The 18,946-nt window shown below is 35.3% G+C and overlaps 2 protein-coding genes across 3 annotated transcripts; both read left to right on the forward strand.

The window, feature by feature from the left end:
* Positions 1 to 290: 290 nt before the first annotated feature.
* Positions 291 to 5,704, forward strand: LOC100790409 (glucosamine inositolphosphorylceramide transferase 1). Of its 2 annotated transcripts, XM_003555418.5 has the most exons (4): positions 291 to 816; positions 1,075 to 1,197; positions 3,542 to 3,709; positions 3,856 to 5,704. In XM_003555418.5, the coding sequence occupies exons 1-4, from the start codon at positions 508 to 510 to the stop codon at positions 5,539 to 5,541; spliced, it is 2,286 nt and encodes a 761-aa protein (XP_003555466.1). In that variant the 5' UTR covers positions 291 to 507; the 3' UTR covers positions 5,542 to 5,704. The 2 variants fall into 2 exon arrangements, with proteins under 2 accessions (XP_003555466.1, XP_025983069.1); XM_026127284.2 differs by lacking the exon at positions 1,075 to 1,197.
* A 4,720-nt stretch (positions 5,705 to 10,424) lies between these two features.
* Positions 10,425 to 17,939, forward strand: LOC100801891 (3-phosphoinositide-dependent protein kinase 2). Its single transcript, XM_003556243.5, has 11 exons — positions 10,425 to 11,064; positions 12,134 to 12,314; positions 12,477 to 12,529; positions 14,225 to 14,326; positions 14,401 to 14,509; positions 14,590 to 14,668; positions 15,000 to 15,165; positions 16,111 to 16,245; positions 16,372 to 16,535; positions 16,952 to 17,174; positions 17,493 to 17,939. The coding sequence occupies exons 1-11, from the start codon at positions 10,885 to 10,887 to the stop codon at positions 17,574 to 17,576; spliced, it is 1,476 nt and encodes a 491-aa protein (XP_003556291.1). The 5' UTR covers positions 10,425 to 10,884; the 3' UTR covers positions 17,577 to 17,939.
* Positions 17,940 to 18,946: the final 1,007 nt, after the last annotated feature.

Consider the following 18,946-nt stretch of genomic DNA (forward strand, 5'->3'; position numbering starts at 1 on the left):
GAAATTTTTTCTGCTAGATGAAATTAAAGACATCGAGAAATTTACAAAAATCCACGTCATTTCGTTGAAGCTTCTTTGGTTCTTCTCTCTCACTTTTGACCCGTGGTCGCTTCCGCGTTGTTCGTCATTGGAGCGAGTACTATTCAACTCCCTACGCGCGCAATTAACGTTGAACCAAATTATTGAAATTAATTAATTAATTAACTTATTAATAACCCAATTTTTATTTTATTTTACAAAAAAAAAAAGATTTAACACTAAGTGCCGAAACGGTATATATAGCAGACCACCAAGGTAAGGAAAGGAAGGTCCAGTCGCACAATAATTCAAAATTACAACCTTGCCCTCGTCAAAGAAAAAAGAAGCAGAACCCGCACACAGAGAAAGAGAGAGAGAAAAAAAACGGGTTTTGTTGTGTTGGGCGAATTGTGAAATGCTGGTGACGGAGTTGCAACGTGCCACGGCGGTGTGAGATCTTCCGGCGGCACCGAGCATTTCTCCGGCGAGATGGGTTCGGGGCAGATTGTCGGCGGCGGAAACGGTGGGAGTTGTTGTGATATGAGTGTGAAATGTTCGTGTAGGTGGAGATTGGAGAACCAACAGTACTATAAGCGGTTATTTTCTTCGGGTTTTGTTTTCTTCTTCGGGTGTTTCGTTTTGTTCGGATCCATTGCCACCCTCTACGGTTGGCTCGCTTTTTCGCCTACAGTGCACACCTCACTCTCTTCTTTCGGTTGTCGTGACGACAATGAGGGTTCTTGGTCTGTTGGGGTTTTCTACGGTGACTCACCTTTCTCTCTTAAACCCATAGAAGCTGTAAGTTTCTTTCTTCGGTTGGTGTTCATGTGCATGTTTGTGTCAATTTCTCCCTTCAAGTTATCATTTTTAAAAAGAAAAATTAGGAAAAAAATGATTTTCTTTTTTGTGGTGTGGGAGTGTTTTTTTTTTTTTTTTTAAGGTTGTTGGAGTGTTGGTTTTGTTTTGGTGTGGTGAATTATTTTAATTGGGGGTTTGTTTTGGTGATGTGGGGTGATTTTTTTTTTGGAGGGTGATGGTGGCGTTGATTGTGTGCAGGCAAATGTATCAAACGATGAGAGTGCTGCTTGGCCTGTCGCCAATCCTGTGGTGACGTGTGCTTCAGTTTCTGATGCTGGTTACCCCAGTAATTTTGTTGCTGACCCTTTTCTTTTTATTCAGGTAATAATAGAAATAATAATAATAATAATGATGATGATGATGATAATAATAATAATAGATAATAGGTTCTTGTTGTCACCCTTGGTTCCCTCCTCCATCATGTATCTATCCGGTGCTTCTGATTCTGTGAAATAGTTTTAGTACTTTCCCCTTTATATTCCTTCTGTCTCTGTGCAATTTTGACCGGAAAAATCATACCTTTTTTTTCGCATACTGTTTTTTTTGCCAAGTCAGGGTTTGGATTCAGTTATGAATTTGTAGGGAGAGAGAGGCTTGGTGTTAGAACGTGTAGGGAAACAGTGAAAGCTAATGCGTGATGTTATTATTATTTGTCTGGAACTTTGGATTAACTTGCATGTTTCTGGAGAACATTGCGTTGAGCTTTAAATTTGACATGGAGCGATAGGTGGGTGAGTGTTGGGACAATTGATTTTGAAGCGATGTAATTTATGTTTTTCTTTAAAAGCAAGTTAGTTGTAAAACTCAAAAAAATTTATCTAACTCAAAAGTTACCTAAATTAAATCAATTTTAGGCTCAGAAGCAATTCTTTAACATGGAATCAAACATGTGAACATTTACCTAAAATAATGTTAACTTCTGACATGCTTTTGTTTTGGATAATCCAACGTGAAACCAAATAGGCTCATAGAGCTTTTTTCTGGTTGAAAGTCCCTGAATCTATATAATATGCAAGTAATATTTTCTTAATTGCTTGAGATGATTCCCTACTTGTTTACATAAGTGAGAAGCTGCTGAAAAGTTGATGAGGAGGTCAGGATATGTCTGATTGTAACAATTGAAGTGTGAAATGAGATGGGAATTTATGGCTAGGTAGGGCTCTGAGTGACATCCTGTATTTTGTTCTTATCTGCAAGGTCTTGCTCTTATCTGCAAGGTAGTAGGGTCCGTACTTAGAGAGGTTCGTAGCAGAACCATCAGTTGTTTGTACTTTGTACTCTTAAGTACCTAATATTAGTATTCTATATAACATGAAAAGTAGGCTTCTAATGTGTCATACTTAGAGAGAATTCTTTAGTTAAACAATCTGTTGTTTGTACTGATTAAGTACCTAATATCAGTATTCTATATAACATCAAAAGCAGGCTTCTATGTGTCAAACTTATAGAGAGGATTCTGTAATTAAACCATCAGCTGTTTGTACTGTTACGTAGGTAATATTAGTATTCTATATAACATGAAAAGTAGGCTTTCTACTCACTCCGAGTATATCCATGTGTGTGTGTGTGTAGCACAGGGGATTTTTCTTCTTTTTTTTTTTATTGTAACTGGATATTGTTCTTCAGAGTTTTAGTGTCATCACTTAGTCAATAACTTTAATAATTGGGGTTCTTTTTGTATAAAAAAAGAAACAGTGGCTCTTCAGCTGTTCATGTTGAATAATTAAAAACAAAGCTGGTAGGCATAGATCTAATGATAGGAAATGTCTAGAACAGTTCCAAAATCTCTATTTTTTTTTAATTTACATTTTGATTGAACAAAATGATCTTATACGTGAGATTTATTGCCAATCTGATTTTTCTTCCTTTGAACCATCAGATTTTGTTTTGAAAAGGAAATGAACTGTGAGATGATTGGAAATCAAGTGTCCCTTTACAATCCTTTTCTAGGAGCATGGATAATTATTATGCATGCTGGTCATTTGAAGTTTTTAGTGTTTTGAAGTGTCTCAAAAAAGAGCAGTACAATGCACAAGGCTCCCACTATTGTAGAAAAAATATCTGAAGTATTGTTTTCAGGGAAAAATAAAATGGGTCAGACTGAGTTAGTTTCTCTATTGGAGAACAGGGCTTCTATGGACTTGTTCTAACAAAATGAGTTGTGTCTTTCAAAGTATCTGTGCAAGTTTACTCTTTAAACAATATAATTTCAAAATAGAGAATCATTTTTCCCCTTTTTCCTTTCGTCTTCTATCACTTATCAAAATTTGTCTGCTAAACTTACCTGTCAGTTATTCAGTGCTTTTGACATCATTATGACTGCAACAATTTTTTTATGCATTATACAATTTGTATCTATCAGCCCTATGCCCATAGTCCGTAGTGTCCACATTTTCTCTTAGTCAGATATCTGAATGTGTATCATGAACATTTGATAAATGGTCTCCAAATGGAAATAGTAGTATTATTAAAAAAAGGTTATAAATATTTGCACATGCACAGAGAAGAATATGAATGACTATGTAGATGGTACATGAATGGTGAGAAATATTAATGGAGAATAGGTTAATATCTCATTTTGAGGTGTCTACAGCTGTGGAGCTTCTTGTTTTCTATATGAATAATCATTATGAGCCTATTCACTCATATTGGCATTGCAATTCAGGGAAATACTTTTTACCTGTTCTATGAGACGAAAAGTTCAATCACTATGCAAGGTGATATTGGAGTTTCAAAAAGTACTGATAAGGGAGCAACATGGCAACAGTTGGGAATTGCCTTGAATGAGGATTGGCATCTTTCTTATCCTTATGTCTTTGAGCATGATGGCCAGGTATTGTTCCTGACAAAAATAATGTGTATGTTTAGTTATAAATATGACGCATATGAACTTGTCTAATGCTCTTCTACTTCTCAAACTAATTATTGTAGTTATAGTATAAATTAATATTCTTTTTTTTTGCTTGTTTGTAACTTCAGATATATATGATGCCTGAGGGCAGCCAGAAGGGAGATCTTCGTCTCTACCGTGCAGTTAACTTTCCTTTGCAGTGGAGGTTGGAAAAGGTCGTCATGAAAAAGCCCCTTGTTGATTCTTTTGTCATCAATCATGGTGGGAGGTATTGGCTTTTTGGGTCAGATCATAGTGGTTTTGGCACCCAGAAAAATGGGCAGTTGGAGATTTGGTATAGCAATTCACTTCTTGGTCCTTGGAAACCTCACAAGAAGAATCCCATTTATAACATTGACAAGAGCTTGGGAGCTCGCAATGGGGGCAGGCCATTTAAATATGAAGGAAATCATTACCGTATGGGCCAGGACTGTGGTGATACATATGGGAGAAAGTTGCGTATTTTTAAGATAGAAACTCTCACTAGTGGTGAATACAAAGAAGTTGAAGTACCCTTAGGCTTTGTTGAATCAAACAAGGGTCGAAACGCTTGGAATGGGGCTCGATACCATCACTTAGATGTGCAGCACCTTCCATCTGGTGGCTGGGTTGGTGTCATGGATGGGGATCGTGTTCCTTCTGGAGATTCAGTCCGGCGATTCACAGTTGGTTGTGCTTCTGTTGTGGTTGCTGTTATACTCATTGTACTACTGGGTGTGTTACTTGGATTTGTGAACTGTATTGTCCCTCTGAATTGGTTCATTCATAACTCTGGGAAGAGGAATTTCACTGCCTTGTCTTGGGAAAGGTCAAATATGTTCTCTTCAAGAGTAAGACGGTTTTGCAGCCGCCTGAACCGAGCCCCAACATTTCTCCGTGGTAAGATAAAGCATAATGCTTGTGCTAGGAGGTTTATTCTTGCCATAATATTTGCTGTGGGGGTTGGATTGATGTGCATAGGAGTGAAAAATATTTATGGTGGTAATGGTTCGGAAGAGCCTTACCCGTTGAAAGGGCAATATTCCCAATTCACCTTACTAACAATGACCTATGATGCTCGACTTTGGAATTTGAAGATGTATGTGAAACATTACTCAAGATGCTCTTCTGTGCGGGAGATAGTGGTGGTGTGGAACAAGGGAGTCCCTCCAAAATTGAGTGATCTAGATTCTGCAGTACCAGTAAGGATCAGGGAAGAGAAAAATAACTCTCTGAATAATCGGTTCAGGGCCGATCCATTGATAAAGACACGAGCAGTCCTTGAGCTTGATGACGATATTATGATGCCATGCGATGATATCGAGCGAGGTTTTAATGTGTGGCGTCAGCACCCAGATCGGATTGTTGGATTCTATCCTCGGCTCATTGATGGAAGCCTGTTAAAATACAGGGGAGAAAAATACGCTCGGATGCATAAGGGGTACAACATGATTCTTACTGGTGCAGCTTTTATTGATTCTCAAGTGGCTTTCAAGAGGTACGGGAGCAAGGAAGCCGAGAAAGGAAGGGAACTGGTGGACAGGATTTTTAACTGTGAAGACGTGCTCTTAAATTATTTGTATGCAAATGCAAGTTCATCATCAAGGACTGTTGATTATGTGAAACCAGCTTGGGCAATTGACACTTCAAAGTTTTCTGGTGCAGCGATTAGCCGAAACACGAAAGTACATTATCAGTTGAGAAGCCAGTGCCTGATGAAATTTTCAGAGATGTATGGAAGTTTAGCTGGTCGTAAATGGGGATTTGACAGTAGAAAAGATGGTTGGGATGTATAGTAGGGAGTTTTTGTTATAGGTAGGTCGTTGCCAACTTTTGTATTTTTCATCTTTGCGGGTATAAAGTTTAGTCTTCTTTGTCCATACTTGTACCCCACTGTGAATCTTATTTTAGGGGGTTTTCAATAGAATGAATGTCTGCAAGCAACATGTAAATTGGTTCTATAATGGCCTTTTCATGTTATATTTTTTAATTTGTGCCTCCAACCCCCCGGGGGTGGTTTGTGATATGGTGTTTTTAGGAGGGAAGGAAAGAAACACGGAGAAAGAATGATTCAAGAAGAAGGGTGAGTGAGACAAATGGAAAATAGGACTACAACTGTTTCCTAAAGACATTTCTTTCTTAGGATCTGCTATTCTGATCCTGGCATTGATTCTAATTGATTTTCATTGCTTCTTGACTATTTCTAAGCCTTTAAAGGGTGGCTTTCTGTTGTTCTTAGATTGACTTTGGTTTTTGGTTTAAGGGGGGATGAATATGAACTAACACTTGGGCAATGGACAAAATAGACCAGAATGTCACGGCATATGAAAGTTTCATCTATCGTAATATTAACGTCTTTGTGCATCAATTCATACGGAAAATCCATTTAGTGCACACATTTTTGCATTACATGTTTGGTCCACTTGGCATTAAATCATAATGGAATAACGTGTGGAGTCACTGTTAGCTTCGAAATGGTTTGATGGTTGATGGTATTGGTAGCATTAATGTTATGCTTATTTTTGTTACGAAATTGAAGAACCACGTTGCCATGACCCTCTGTCAAATTACCCCTCCCTTTTGAGAGGGGAGTTGGAGGTGCATGAATATTTGTTATTTTGGAAAGTATAAAAAAAATTAGTGCCAAGTGGTCCATGAAATTCGTGATTTTGTTGAAAAAAATGCACAACAAAATTATGATTTAACTGTGCACCAGTTTTTGCCCCCCCCCCCCCTCCCCGACCCCCTAGTATAGCAAAATTACTGTTATGTTGTATAATTTTTTCTCACCCCAAACATAACAAGGGAATCGTAATTCTATTGTTATACTTTTTGACACTCCCTTAACAAAATGAAATTACAATTTCATTAAGGATATATTTTTATCACAATGGAATCGTGATAAAAAAAATCTTCAATGAAATGGTGATTTCGTTGAATTAAGTGGGAGTGAAAAAATATATACAATAGAAACACAATTTTGTTGTAATAAAAAGATATCCTCAATAAAATCACAATTCCATACAATTAAATATCCACGTAGAAATGCAATTTCATTATGGTAGAGGAGTGCGTAGCAGTGGATGTGCACGACGACATAGTGATAGTGGAGAAGAGTTGTGCTCACGGAGCCTCAAAGGTGGAGATCACACGCAGGTGGAGGTTGTGTGCAAGCAAGGACTTTGTGCGATAATGGTGGGGACCGATGGTGGTGCATAGCGTGGAGGAGATGGGATATGGTGGTGGTGCAACACAAAGGTAGTCAGTGGTGATGATAGTTGTGTGACTGTGGCAGGGAAAAGTTGGAGTCGCAAATGGTTGGATGAGAAGAAGGGGGAGGGGGGTGGGGGGAGAGGGTGAGATGATGATGGAAGAAAGAGGGACAAAATGAACTTTTTCGTGGGGAGGTCGAGGCCAATAGCAACTCCCCTAAGATTATATGTTTAAGCCAAGTTCTAACCTTCCACTTGAACTAATTTGGTCATGTTACCATTGTATTTGGATATGAAGATTTGGATAAAAGTAAAGTTCAACGCATGCATTACTAATAAACTAAGTGATAGTTATACCAATTTCTATTTTCATAAAAATAGTCATTTTGGTGAACATGCGGTTGTATACCTTCATCAATTAAATAGTTTTTTGCTTAAAAAGAAAACTATCACCATCCAAATTACTATTTACAAAGAAGAATGTTGTCCGGTATCATGCATTAAATAATGATTTGCAAAAAAACACTTGTATCAATATTTAGGGTGAAATCATAAGAAAATAAACATTGAATTAAACATTAAAAAATTAACCACCTTGATAATTTATCATTAATTTTTTAGACCTTTACAAATTTTGAAAAATAGTTTATTTTTCCTCTCTCTCACACACACATTTCCAATAGATTTTTTCACCTGGGGCAAAGATATAAAGGGGACTGTAAACAAAATGTAAATTTAACATTTTTTTGAAAGACATAATGTAATAGAAAAAGATCAATACTAAAACTAAAAGTAATAGTGTGTACTAAAATAGAAGTGCGACATTTTAGGTAAATATATATATAAAAGGCCACACACAAACTAGGTTAGGTGGCTAGATCTCCCGATCAAAGAACATAACAAGCAAAACAATTTGGTCCATCTTTTTCTATTGAAATAGAGTCCTGTGATTGTTCGTTCGAATAGGCTCGCCCTATTCGAGTAATTATACTTCATCCCTTTTATTAAAAGGTTGGGAATAATATATATATATATATATATATAAAATCAAGGCACACGGAGACAAAAAAAAAATCAATATGATTCATACAAAACTAACACTATCTCTATTATTGTCATAAGAGTATTTTTTTTTTTTAACCAGAAGATATGCAAGCTTTTTATTTGACACTCAATTAATTTTTCTTTCACTGAATTCATCCATGATAGAGTGATATCTTTAATTATGATTTTAGCCGAGGATCAAATTCCATATCTTGATTAAGAGACTTATTTTTCTTATTTAATAGAATCATTATCTATTTTGTTATTATACTTTTTACTTATCATACGGATTTATTTATTATTCATTTTCCCTTTAATTGATTATAAATATATAAAATAATTAGAAATTAAATAAAAATTACAATTAATAAAATAGTAATTGATATTGTTTTTTATTTTTAAAATAATAAATCTTCCCCCCTAAAACATTGAGACTTAAAAAGAAAGTAAAGGAAACTCACGTTTCACTCAATAAAACATACAATTGGATTCTGCATAGGTTAAAACATGTTTTTAAAGAAAAAAACAATGTAATAATTAGTTTGTGGCAATCTTAAAAAAAAAAGGTTTGTGGCAATTAAAATAAAGTTGTTAAAATCGAACATGTAATGAATTCACGAGCTTTAGTTTCAGTTCAACTATTTTAAATTCGATATCTGAAACTAGTACCCAAAACTAAAACGAATATATTATCCTCAAGTTATAAGTACCGTATATAATATTGAACATTTACCAAATTTAGTTCTTACGTTAAAAAAATCAGTATTTGAGAGACCATTGAAGGTCCCACTCGGGGTGATTTCTTGTTTTTAATTTAAAAAATTTTAAAAATCAAAATTAGTTTTAATTTTGAGTTTTGTTTTTTTTTTTAGTTTTTTAAAAAGATGTTATAAATTAAGGATAAATAAAACGGATTAATCATTTTATTTTATCTCGTTCTACTATAAGATAATGATGATGACAGAGGTAGTGGGATGAGAGTGGTAGTAACATCGGTGGTGAAGTGAAATAGTGACAGCGACAACGGTGGTAGAATGGTGATGGTGACAATAGTAGCAGTTGAATGATGATGAGTGTTTTAAAATTTGACTAACCGGTTGGTTGGATTTATTTGATCGTGACCCGAAGCTTTGATCAAATAAGTTGCCTATTGGATCAACCATACAAACCTGGTGTAACTTGATAAACCCGATCGGATTTGTGATTAAATCGATGACCATTGGACCTGAATCGGGTCATGCCCAAAGGAGGAAACACGTCAGGTCATATATATTAATAAAAATTTTATTTTTAAAAATAAATACTGGATGACCCAGGTCAATTAGTGACCCACTGGTTCAACCATTGATCCAATATCTTGACCCGATCAATCACCGGTTCAATTTTTTAAAATTATGGACGGTGGTGGGGTGGAATAATGATAACGATGGGGACAACGACAACGGTGATAGAGTGAATTAGTGGTAACAACAATGACAATGGAGGTGACAGAATGGTGGCAACGATAATAATGATGGAGGTGATAGTGTCACTGACGATGTGATGATGGTGGTGAAGGCGACAATGACGATGGTGGTGGAAGTTGTGGTGGAATGATTGCGATGGAGGTGACAATGACGAAAGTAGTAACAATGGTACTAGTTGTGGTGGAATGATTGTGGTGCATGCGACAACAATGACGGTGGTGGTTGCATGGGGATGATGGTTAAATTGTATTTTTTTAAAAAACTAAAAACGAAATTCATAAAATATTTATTTTTATAATAAATATAAAACTGTTTGAAAATTAAATTTAGTTTCATTTTTGTCAAATGTTTTATTTTAAAAATTACATCTAAAAATAAAACAACTTGTAATACTTAAAAGTGTGCTGCTAATTTTAAAGACCACTCTTTCCATTATATATATATATATATATATATATATATATATATATATATATATATATAATACTCACTCTATTTAATAAAAATTAGTTAACATCGTTTAATTAATTTTTTTCAAACTATTTTTATTAAAATTTAATATAAGAGTAAGAAAGAATTATTAAAAACAAAACCCAATCAAAGAAAGAATATTTAAGGAATATTTTTTTATTAAATAAGATAAAATAAATTGGTAATTTATTTATATCTGAAACCAACATGCATATTTTTTTGTTTATATTCAAGATCGGTGAGAATATTTAAAAAAATTAACGATTAATTTCATTTTTTATTTTCGAAAGCTGATGGATGTTCTGAATATAGCATGAAGAATTGGAAATATAGTGGTGTCATGTTATTGGTAAATGATAAGAGCGATGAAATGCAGTCAACACGGTCAAAGCATTGAATCCAATTATCCAATCCAATGTTGGAATTGGAAACAGGACAGTGACAGAAAAGCATGAAATTGCACAAAAGGCTTTGTAATGATATGCATTATTTATACAAACACTCCTAAACACCACACCTCCCCTTCCCCTCCCAATTCCCATGACAGGTGTCTGTTTGCCTTGTTCCTGATTTAAGCCATAATAGCCACAGAGAGAGAGAGAGAGAGAGAGAGAAGGCATGAGAAAATGAATGATCTCCATCATCATTCCCTTCCCCATGTGATGTGCCACCCCTCTCTCTAGGGTTTTCAATTCCAATTTCAATCCAACCCAACACAAAGCTCCCACCTTTCCCATTCATTCGCACAATTCCCTTCGCCCTTTTCCTTTTCAGCCAAAAGGGTCTCCGGGGCTTCGCCTCTCTTTGACCGTTCCGGGCTCGCCTCCCCAGGCTTATTGAGAGAGAGAGAGAGAGAAAACTGCTTTTCTAGTGAGAGAAAGTCACCATGGGAATGTAGAGTGGAGCTTCTTCCCTTGTTGTTTTTGTTGTTGGTGGTGACCGAGCAATGTTGGAAACGGAGAAGGATTTTGATTCCAAGCTGAAGATTCAGGGGAATTCCTCATCTTCCAATGGTGGTGGGAATGTACAGAGATCCAAAAGCTTTGCTTTTAGGGCTCCCCAGGAGAATTACACCATCCAGGACTTTGAATTGGGCAAGATCTACGGTGTTGGCTCTTATTCTAAGGTCTCACATATATACTTTTGTTGTTTTTGTTTTGTGGGTTGATGTTGGTCTCTTTTGTGTGTGCGTGTGCAATGTTTTGATGGATAATACATGTATCCTGTAAATGATGTTGGCATTGTAGTTCTGTTACATAATACATGTTGGATGTTGGTTGCCAGTTGGATAATCGTTGATGCTTATTATGCAGTAGAGGTCATTGGACAATATTGTAATCCTTGTTGCTATCTATTGTTATGATTTATGAAGCACCGTTTGGTATCTTCATTTGAGAATTTTGATTTGCTAGGGGGATTATTCTTTGATGTTCTGACATGAATGGGTGCTAAAAATGGATAAAGATTGCTTGTACCTCCACATTCTCTCTGATTTTACAGAATAGGAAAACATTCTACATTTTCTGAGCTATCCATTGTTTGTTGATAGCCCTTATGTTATTGTGAATTATATTCAAAGATTCAGCTTCGGAAATTAAGCCATTTTGTTTCTAAACAAATGGATTTATCTTTGATTAATTAATGAGAATTAACATAAGTTGCAGAACTGGAAGTAAAACCGTAGAAAATGAAGTGAACTGAAGAAACGATTGGCTTGATTGTGTGGAGTTTGCCCTGCTGGAACTGATATGAAACCACTAGTACATAAAATAAGCACTATATTCTCCCTTTGAGTGTACTATTGTGATGCCTTACTTCTTTTATGGGGAATTTCACCCTGCTTCTAGCTTGCCATTAGTAGTGTGTACTTATTTAAACTGTGTTGTTATCAAACACGAGTATGTGACATCTTACAGAAAACATACATTTTTTTCCTCTTTTTCTACTTTTATGTGATATCATATATCACCTTTGCTTCTGCCTGTCTAGGTCCCTCACTTCCACTCTCTCTGTCTCACTTGTACTATTGTTTTGTTTGCTGTGCACAATTTTTTTTGACAATTGAAGGAAGTATCTCTCATAATTTGTTCCATTTTGGAACTTTTTTTTTTGCTATTATGTGGTGAACAGTTGTTTGAGTGTATTTATTTTCTCTTGTAAATCATCACCAAATATCTTACTTATTATGTTTAAAGGTTGTGAGGGCAAAGAAGAAGGACACTGGAACTGTGTATGCATTGAAGATCATGGACAAAAAATTTATTACCAAAGAGAATAAAACAGCTTATGTGAAGTTGGAACGCATTGTGCTAGATCAATTGGATCATCCAGGCATTGTGCGGTTATATTTCACATTTCAAGACTCATTTTCTCTATGTAAGTATTCCTGGATGTATGTTATCTTTACACTTGCTTATGGTCTGACTTACTCCTCTCTGATACCTTCTCAACTCTTCCTTTTGCTCCCCTCGTTTGCCAAGTTGGTTTATATTTATTTTGACATTATTTTTTTCCCTTTTTCCTTTTACATCGGTGAAGACATGGCTCTTGAATCCTGTGAAGGTGGAGAACTTTTTGATCAAATAACCAGGGTAAGCTAACATAAAACTTCAAGGCACCTAGAACATGTGCTGGGGTATAAATAGTTTGTTTGGAAAAATCTTACATAACATGTGCCGAAGGTGTTAGGCCTGCAGGACCCAGGTTTAGTCCTATGTTAGGTCTTAGTATAAAACTTTAAAACAATGATATTTGCTTTGATTTTGTTATGCTCTTTATACTTTTCCATAGAGAGGAAATTATAAACAGCACCATAATTTCTTTTAACATAGGCTTTTCTAAGATTCAGGATAACTTAGTGTTATCTTTTTGATGATTTGATCAATTCTTTGAATACACATAAGTGAACATTTTGAAATGGAGGATGTTTGCACTTTGCCTCTTGAAGCTTCTTGAAATAACACTAAACTTAGTTTTTTGCCTAGACCTACTGTTCACTCAATTTTTCCTGATTCACTAATCTCCATTCTAATTCTTTTAGCAGAACATTCCTTCAAACATTAAATGAACCATAGTTAATGCTAGGAATATGGGATGGCGTATCTTTAGATTGAAGATTTATACCCTTGCAGTGTGGTTCCATGGTCAATCCCCCTTCCCATTAATGATATTGTTTCACCAGGTGCATTTGTTCTCTTTTCAGAGAATACTTAATTTTATTTCTATTTTTTTTTTATTTTTCTTTTCGTTGAATTGTCAATCCTTTTTTTAGTTTAGTATCTTCAATCTTGTTTAACAAGTATGAACCTGTTAACATCTAAAACATCGACTTAAATTGAGTATTTTACAGTCTGAGCTCCTGTCTTTGCCCTTTTACCCCCACCTAAAATTGACTATTTTACAGTATGAAGCTATGTTTGCTTTTCCGTTTGGAGAGTAAACTCATGTTGGTATCATGTTTGGTTACTCCCAAAAGTATGTGTTCTCATGAAAATTTTGCCTGGAAACTCAGTTTTGTAGAAGCAAGATCTGGGTTGCTTTTGCAAACTCAGTTTGCAAATTTGATCCAAACATGAACTCACATTTGGGTCCATAGGATTATGAACTAGTTTACAATCAAGCATCCTCATGACAAGGGCATATTTCCTATGAGAAACCACAATACCTGCCTGTGATTGAGCCACTTCATTTTCAAGAAAGTAATATAATTTCCCTAAATCTTTGGTTAGAAAGTGCTCGAATAAGTGTTGCTTTAGGTCCTTAATGTCAATATCAATATCATCTACATATACCACAAAATAAATAAGTTCATTCAAAGATGAGCATCTAAACGAAGACTTGCAAAAAGTTGGCAGTGCTAAAATAATATTCATAAATGCACAATATTTTTTAGAAGGTATCAAACTCTGATTCCCATGTCCGCTGAATTAATAACCAATGCTCCCCTTACCCTCAGTTCAATCAAAATCACTTTTATACTGTCATATTTTCTGTACCATCATTCATCAGCTGTCAGGGGACTCTCTTAAGAAACTATTTGTACTTTCAGTACTGTTTTGGAATATGGAAGTTGTTAATTTGTAAGCTAGTATGTTTCTGCATGCTTGTTGCTGCATGATATCTACTAGCAAGCTTTTCTGATGTCTGTGCCAGGACTCTCTTAAGAAACTATTTGTACTTTTAGTACTTTTTGGAATATGGAAGCTGTTAATTTGTAAGCTAGTAACTTTCTGCATGCTTGTTACTGCATGATATCTACTAGCAAGATTTCTGATTTCTATGTGCAGAAAGGTCGTCTATCAGAGGATGAGGCACGATTCTATGCAGCTGAAGTTGTTGATGCTCTCGAATACATACATAATTTGGGAGTCATACATCGTGATATTAAGGTAGTTCCGTGGCATGGTTATACTGCATCATTGCCATATATGGCTATGTGAATATTAAATTTCTTCAACTGCAGCCAGAGAACTTATTACTTACAGCTGAAGGACATATTAAAATAGCCGATTTTGGGAGTGTGAAGCCTATGCAGGATAGCCAAATAACTGTCCTTCCAAATGCAGCATCAGGTAAATAGGAGCAATGTGGAAGCTGCTTTTTTTAAGTTTTCTTTTATATAGTATTTATATATATATTTTATTTTTTCTAGATGACAAAGCCTGCACTTTTGTGGGAACAGCTGCTTATGTTCCTCCAGAGGTTCTTAATTCCTCTCCAGCAACTTTTGGGTAGGGACTAAATTATCCACGTAATACAGATGAGTTCTGTTACGATAATATTATTTCTTATGGCTCCATCATGATGCAGCTCTCTTTTGAATATAGTCATTTACTTTTATCCAAAACAACTATTGTTTCTTGTGCCAGTTTTCTGTGTGTTTAGATTTTTCACTTCAGTTTGTATTTTTTTTTTCAAAATCAAGGATTATTTTTGACAGCTCACATGTTAAGTTTGCTCATGCACTGAGTTTCTTCATTTCTTTTGTTTCATACCAGGTCCCTATATAATAACTTTTCTTCTGTTTTTTGTTTTTTTGCCCTCAAATATATATCACAACAGAAATGACCTTTGGGCACTTGGCTGCACATTATACCAAATGCTTTCTGGAACTTCCCCTTTTAAAGACGCGAGTGAATGGCTTATTTTTCAAAGAATTATAGCAAGAGATCTTAGATTTCCAGATTACTTTTCTGACGAAGCAAGAGACCTCATTGACCGCCTGTTGGTTAGTATTATATGACTGTGCACTTAGAAATCTCAGCATCTATTGTGTTCTATATCATTTTTATGCATTGCTAATTGTTTAAAAAAATATACCTTTTCTATTTTTGTAAATTAATTGGCTACTCCTTAAATTGACATATGGAGATCATAAGGCAGTGTAATGTCTAGGATTAAGGTGATTCATTTCTGGCCTTCTTGAAGGACAGTGTTGTGATACGGAGGTGAATTTTGCAATTTTGGTTTTTTCTGTTGATTTGAGAGTAGTAACAATGGTCAATTTCATTCCTCTAACCAGTACCCATTGATTTCTATTGGTTGTCAAGCCTAAAACTTTTTTGTGGTTGTTTTATTCATTTTCATTTATTCCAAGGTACTTCTGATACCTTGGAAATCTAGCCTTTGAAAAGGCTAGGCCACTTGGGAGGGGGGTGGGGGTGATGGATCACATTGGTGCATGGTGTGAATAATAACAGGAAGCTAGAAGGTATACTTGTAGGCTATTGGATAATAGACATAGGGTGTATTTGATGCACATTGAAGGACAAGTGAACAACACAAGCAGAACAACTTAGTTTAAGAAGCTGAACCTTGACACTACTTTTGTTGTCTATTTAAGGGTAGTAGTTGATAGTTGATGCACAACACTAGTGCTTCAGCTTTTAGAATGTCAAAAACACCCGGCAATTTTTTTCCCCCTGAAGATTATCATGCATGAAAATTGAAAAGACATTATGTTTTTTAAAGTACTTAACTGCATATCAATCAAACTTATCAAGGTATGGTAATGAAAGCATTATAGTATATAAACATGAAAAAATATCACATTAATTGTTAATATTAAAATTTATTTAATGTATGACAACTTTTTTAGCATGCTTTAAGATGCATGCTGTGGGTTATTAATTTGTGAAATTTTAATTTTAATAGCAATGCAATTATGATGCAGGATTTGGACCCCAGCAGGAGACCAGGTGCTGCACCTGATGGTTATGCTATTTTAAAAAGGCACCCATTTTTCAAGGGGGTTGACTGGGATAACTTGAGGGCACAAATTCCTCCAAAACTTGCTCCAGAACCTGGGGTATGACTTCCATTGCTTTGCTCTTTGAAATGTTATTTATGGAGGATAAGAAAAGGAACCTTCATTCTTATCCTTGTTATTTGTTGAACATAAAGTTTCTAACTCTTTTGTAATTTTCACTTGTAGACTCAGTCGCCTGTGGCTGATGATGTTCATGACTCATCTTGGAGTCCTTCTCACATTGGGGATGGTTCTGCAGCTTCGGTTAGACAACCTGATGGTGCTACATCTTCCGAGGGGACCGGTCACATAACTAGGCTAGCTTCAATTGATTCCTTCGATTCAAAATGGTGTGTACAAACCTTCCTTTTTTGGTTAGTTTAATTTTGCATCCAATCATGTTCACTTCAAAGAACTGTATGGATTTGTTTATCTTTTTGGGATACACAAGTGGGGAATGACCATGTTAGTTTTAATGTTCAGTTCCTTTGCTCATCATAAAGACAAAATAACAGCCACGTTGAGGTCTCATTTGATCAAATAATATTAATTTACATAGATGTTTGGTTATATTTTTCCTAATGTTCTCTCCCTGGTACGGTTTATTTCAAGAAGTTGCATTCTTATATAGAGATAAAAATTCGTTCTCACTCACAAGCAGAAAAATAACATTTAGAAAAAATTAAAAAGAAAGGCTCTTGTACAGTGCCTTAAGTCCATCATTACCTTGCTTGGCAAACTGTTAAAATTTATGCTCGTCTTACAGGCAACAATTTTTGGAACCTGGGGAATCTGTTCTTATGATCTCTATGGTGAAGAAATTACAAAAACTAACAAGCAAGAAGGTGCAGCTCATCCTTACCAACAAACCAAAGTTGATCTATGTGGACCCATCAAAGCTAATTGTGAAGGGAAATATAATATGGTCTGATAATCCAAATGATTTAAGCATCCAAGTGGCTAGTCCATCAAATTTCAAGATTTGCACAGTAAGCTTTCTTTTCTTCACTGGTTCTTGTTATACAATTTGCACTATTTTATAATTATAGAAAACAGTACGTGAGAGATCAAAGTCAGATTCCAAGGTGGCCATGCTAATAATTGAAACATTTAAGTACTTAACACCTTAGCAAACATGACCAGAAAGGGCTTTGATTTAAATTCTTTTCATGCCATATTTTAAGTGATTTTCCCTAACTTGCAATATGCCCCGAGAACCCCCTTATATGAATTCTACTTCTTAATCCTATCATATTTTGAGTTGTTTTAAACTTCTATTTTTCTTATTAAATAATGTAATGGTGCAGCCTAAAAAGGTAATGTCGTTTGAGGACGCAAAGCAAAGAGCATGCCAGTGGAAAAAGGCAATTGAAGGACTCCAAAACCGGTGAATTTATTCTGGTTTTGTGAACATATTCTTTTAGATATCCTCTTATTGTTCAGCAAGAAGGGATAAAACAGTTGACTGCTCAACAATCAATTATTCATTAAAAGAAAACAAATTGGCAGATTTTGCTGAAGCTGGTTCTAGCTAATTCCTCAACACACCTTAATTTTGTGATGAGTTCTTCCGTCCTCTTTCATGCTTCGAAGGGATGATAAAATGTGGAAGTTCTAATTGTAGCTATGTCAGAGGATGGAGCCAATACTTTGTAAGAAAAAAAATTTGGTTTTTTAGTTATATATTAAATATTATGAGTTGGAAGATGATATCATTTTGGTTGTCATAATGTATGAATCGTTGAATTGTTCAATTTATTGTTTCTTCAGCCCGTGGTTAGACCGTGAAGCAATCTTGAAATTTCAAATGGATTATTTGGCCCTTGGCAATCTGTAAAGAATAATATAGGTGTAATCTGGCAATTCTATGTAGTTTTAGGCATTGAATAGAAGTGCGTTGCTTCTTAACAAGCAAATTAGATTGCATTTAGTAAGCTGTGCTGTAAAAGTACATCTGCATAAGATAATGTGTCCAGAATCTAGATAATGAAACCCCATGCAATTAAGAGAAACACTGTGTTGCACTTGTAACCCATCAAAATTTGCTTGAAGTGTGGTCCAGATTGCAGATGAAGCAAGATTATATACATTAATCAATCATTCCACTGTCGTTGGACTTGCCATTATTAATATTGGTGTACTCTGATAACCAATGGGCGGACTCCAATTGTATTGCACCCAATGCAAATATGACACTTCAATTCTACCAACATAATACCTAAAAGTTTGGCGTGCTGAATTAATTGAGGTACCAAAAACGATTAATAAGGATTTTTTTTCTTCTTTGGCCGGATATTTTGCAGAATTTAGGAGACTAATTCTTAGTCTCAAAATGATTGTCGGCAAGATGTCAAGTCTTTATTGAAGTGAATGTTACATGTATCATCGGAAGTTTTATGCCACTTTCAATTTTTACGTCCAACAACAATGTGGGTGTATTAGCTTCATTATTGAAGTCACCGAAAATTAAACTGTGCAAACTTTCACGCAAATTATTAGTAAGGATCCTTGGAGTGTGTTCCAAGACTCCACTTTGAAGGGACTGAGTCCAATTGGGACGAGACAAATGCAAAATTGACATTGCACAATCAATACTCTGCCATGAAAAATCTGCTTGCGTAGATCATAACTAGTCTTATATTAAGCCACTGGTTTGGATCCAATTCTTGGATTTGGAAGTAATTTTCAAGGAGATTTGGTATCAGTGTGTTAGACTGCAGTGTGTGTATTATTATAATTTTATGTGTACTAAATTCTTTAT

The sequence above is a fragment of the Glycine max genome, chromosome 20, assembly GCF_000004515.6.
Source record: "Glycine max cultivar Williams 82 chromosome 20, Glycine_max_v4.0, whole genome shotgun sequence".
NCBI classification, from domain to species: Eukaryota; Viridiplantae; Streptophyta; class Magnoliopsida; order Fabales; family Fabaceae; genus Glycine; species Glycine max.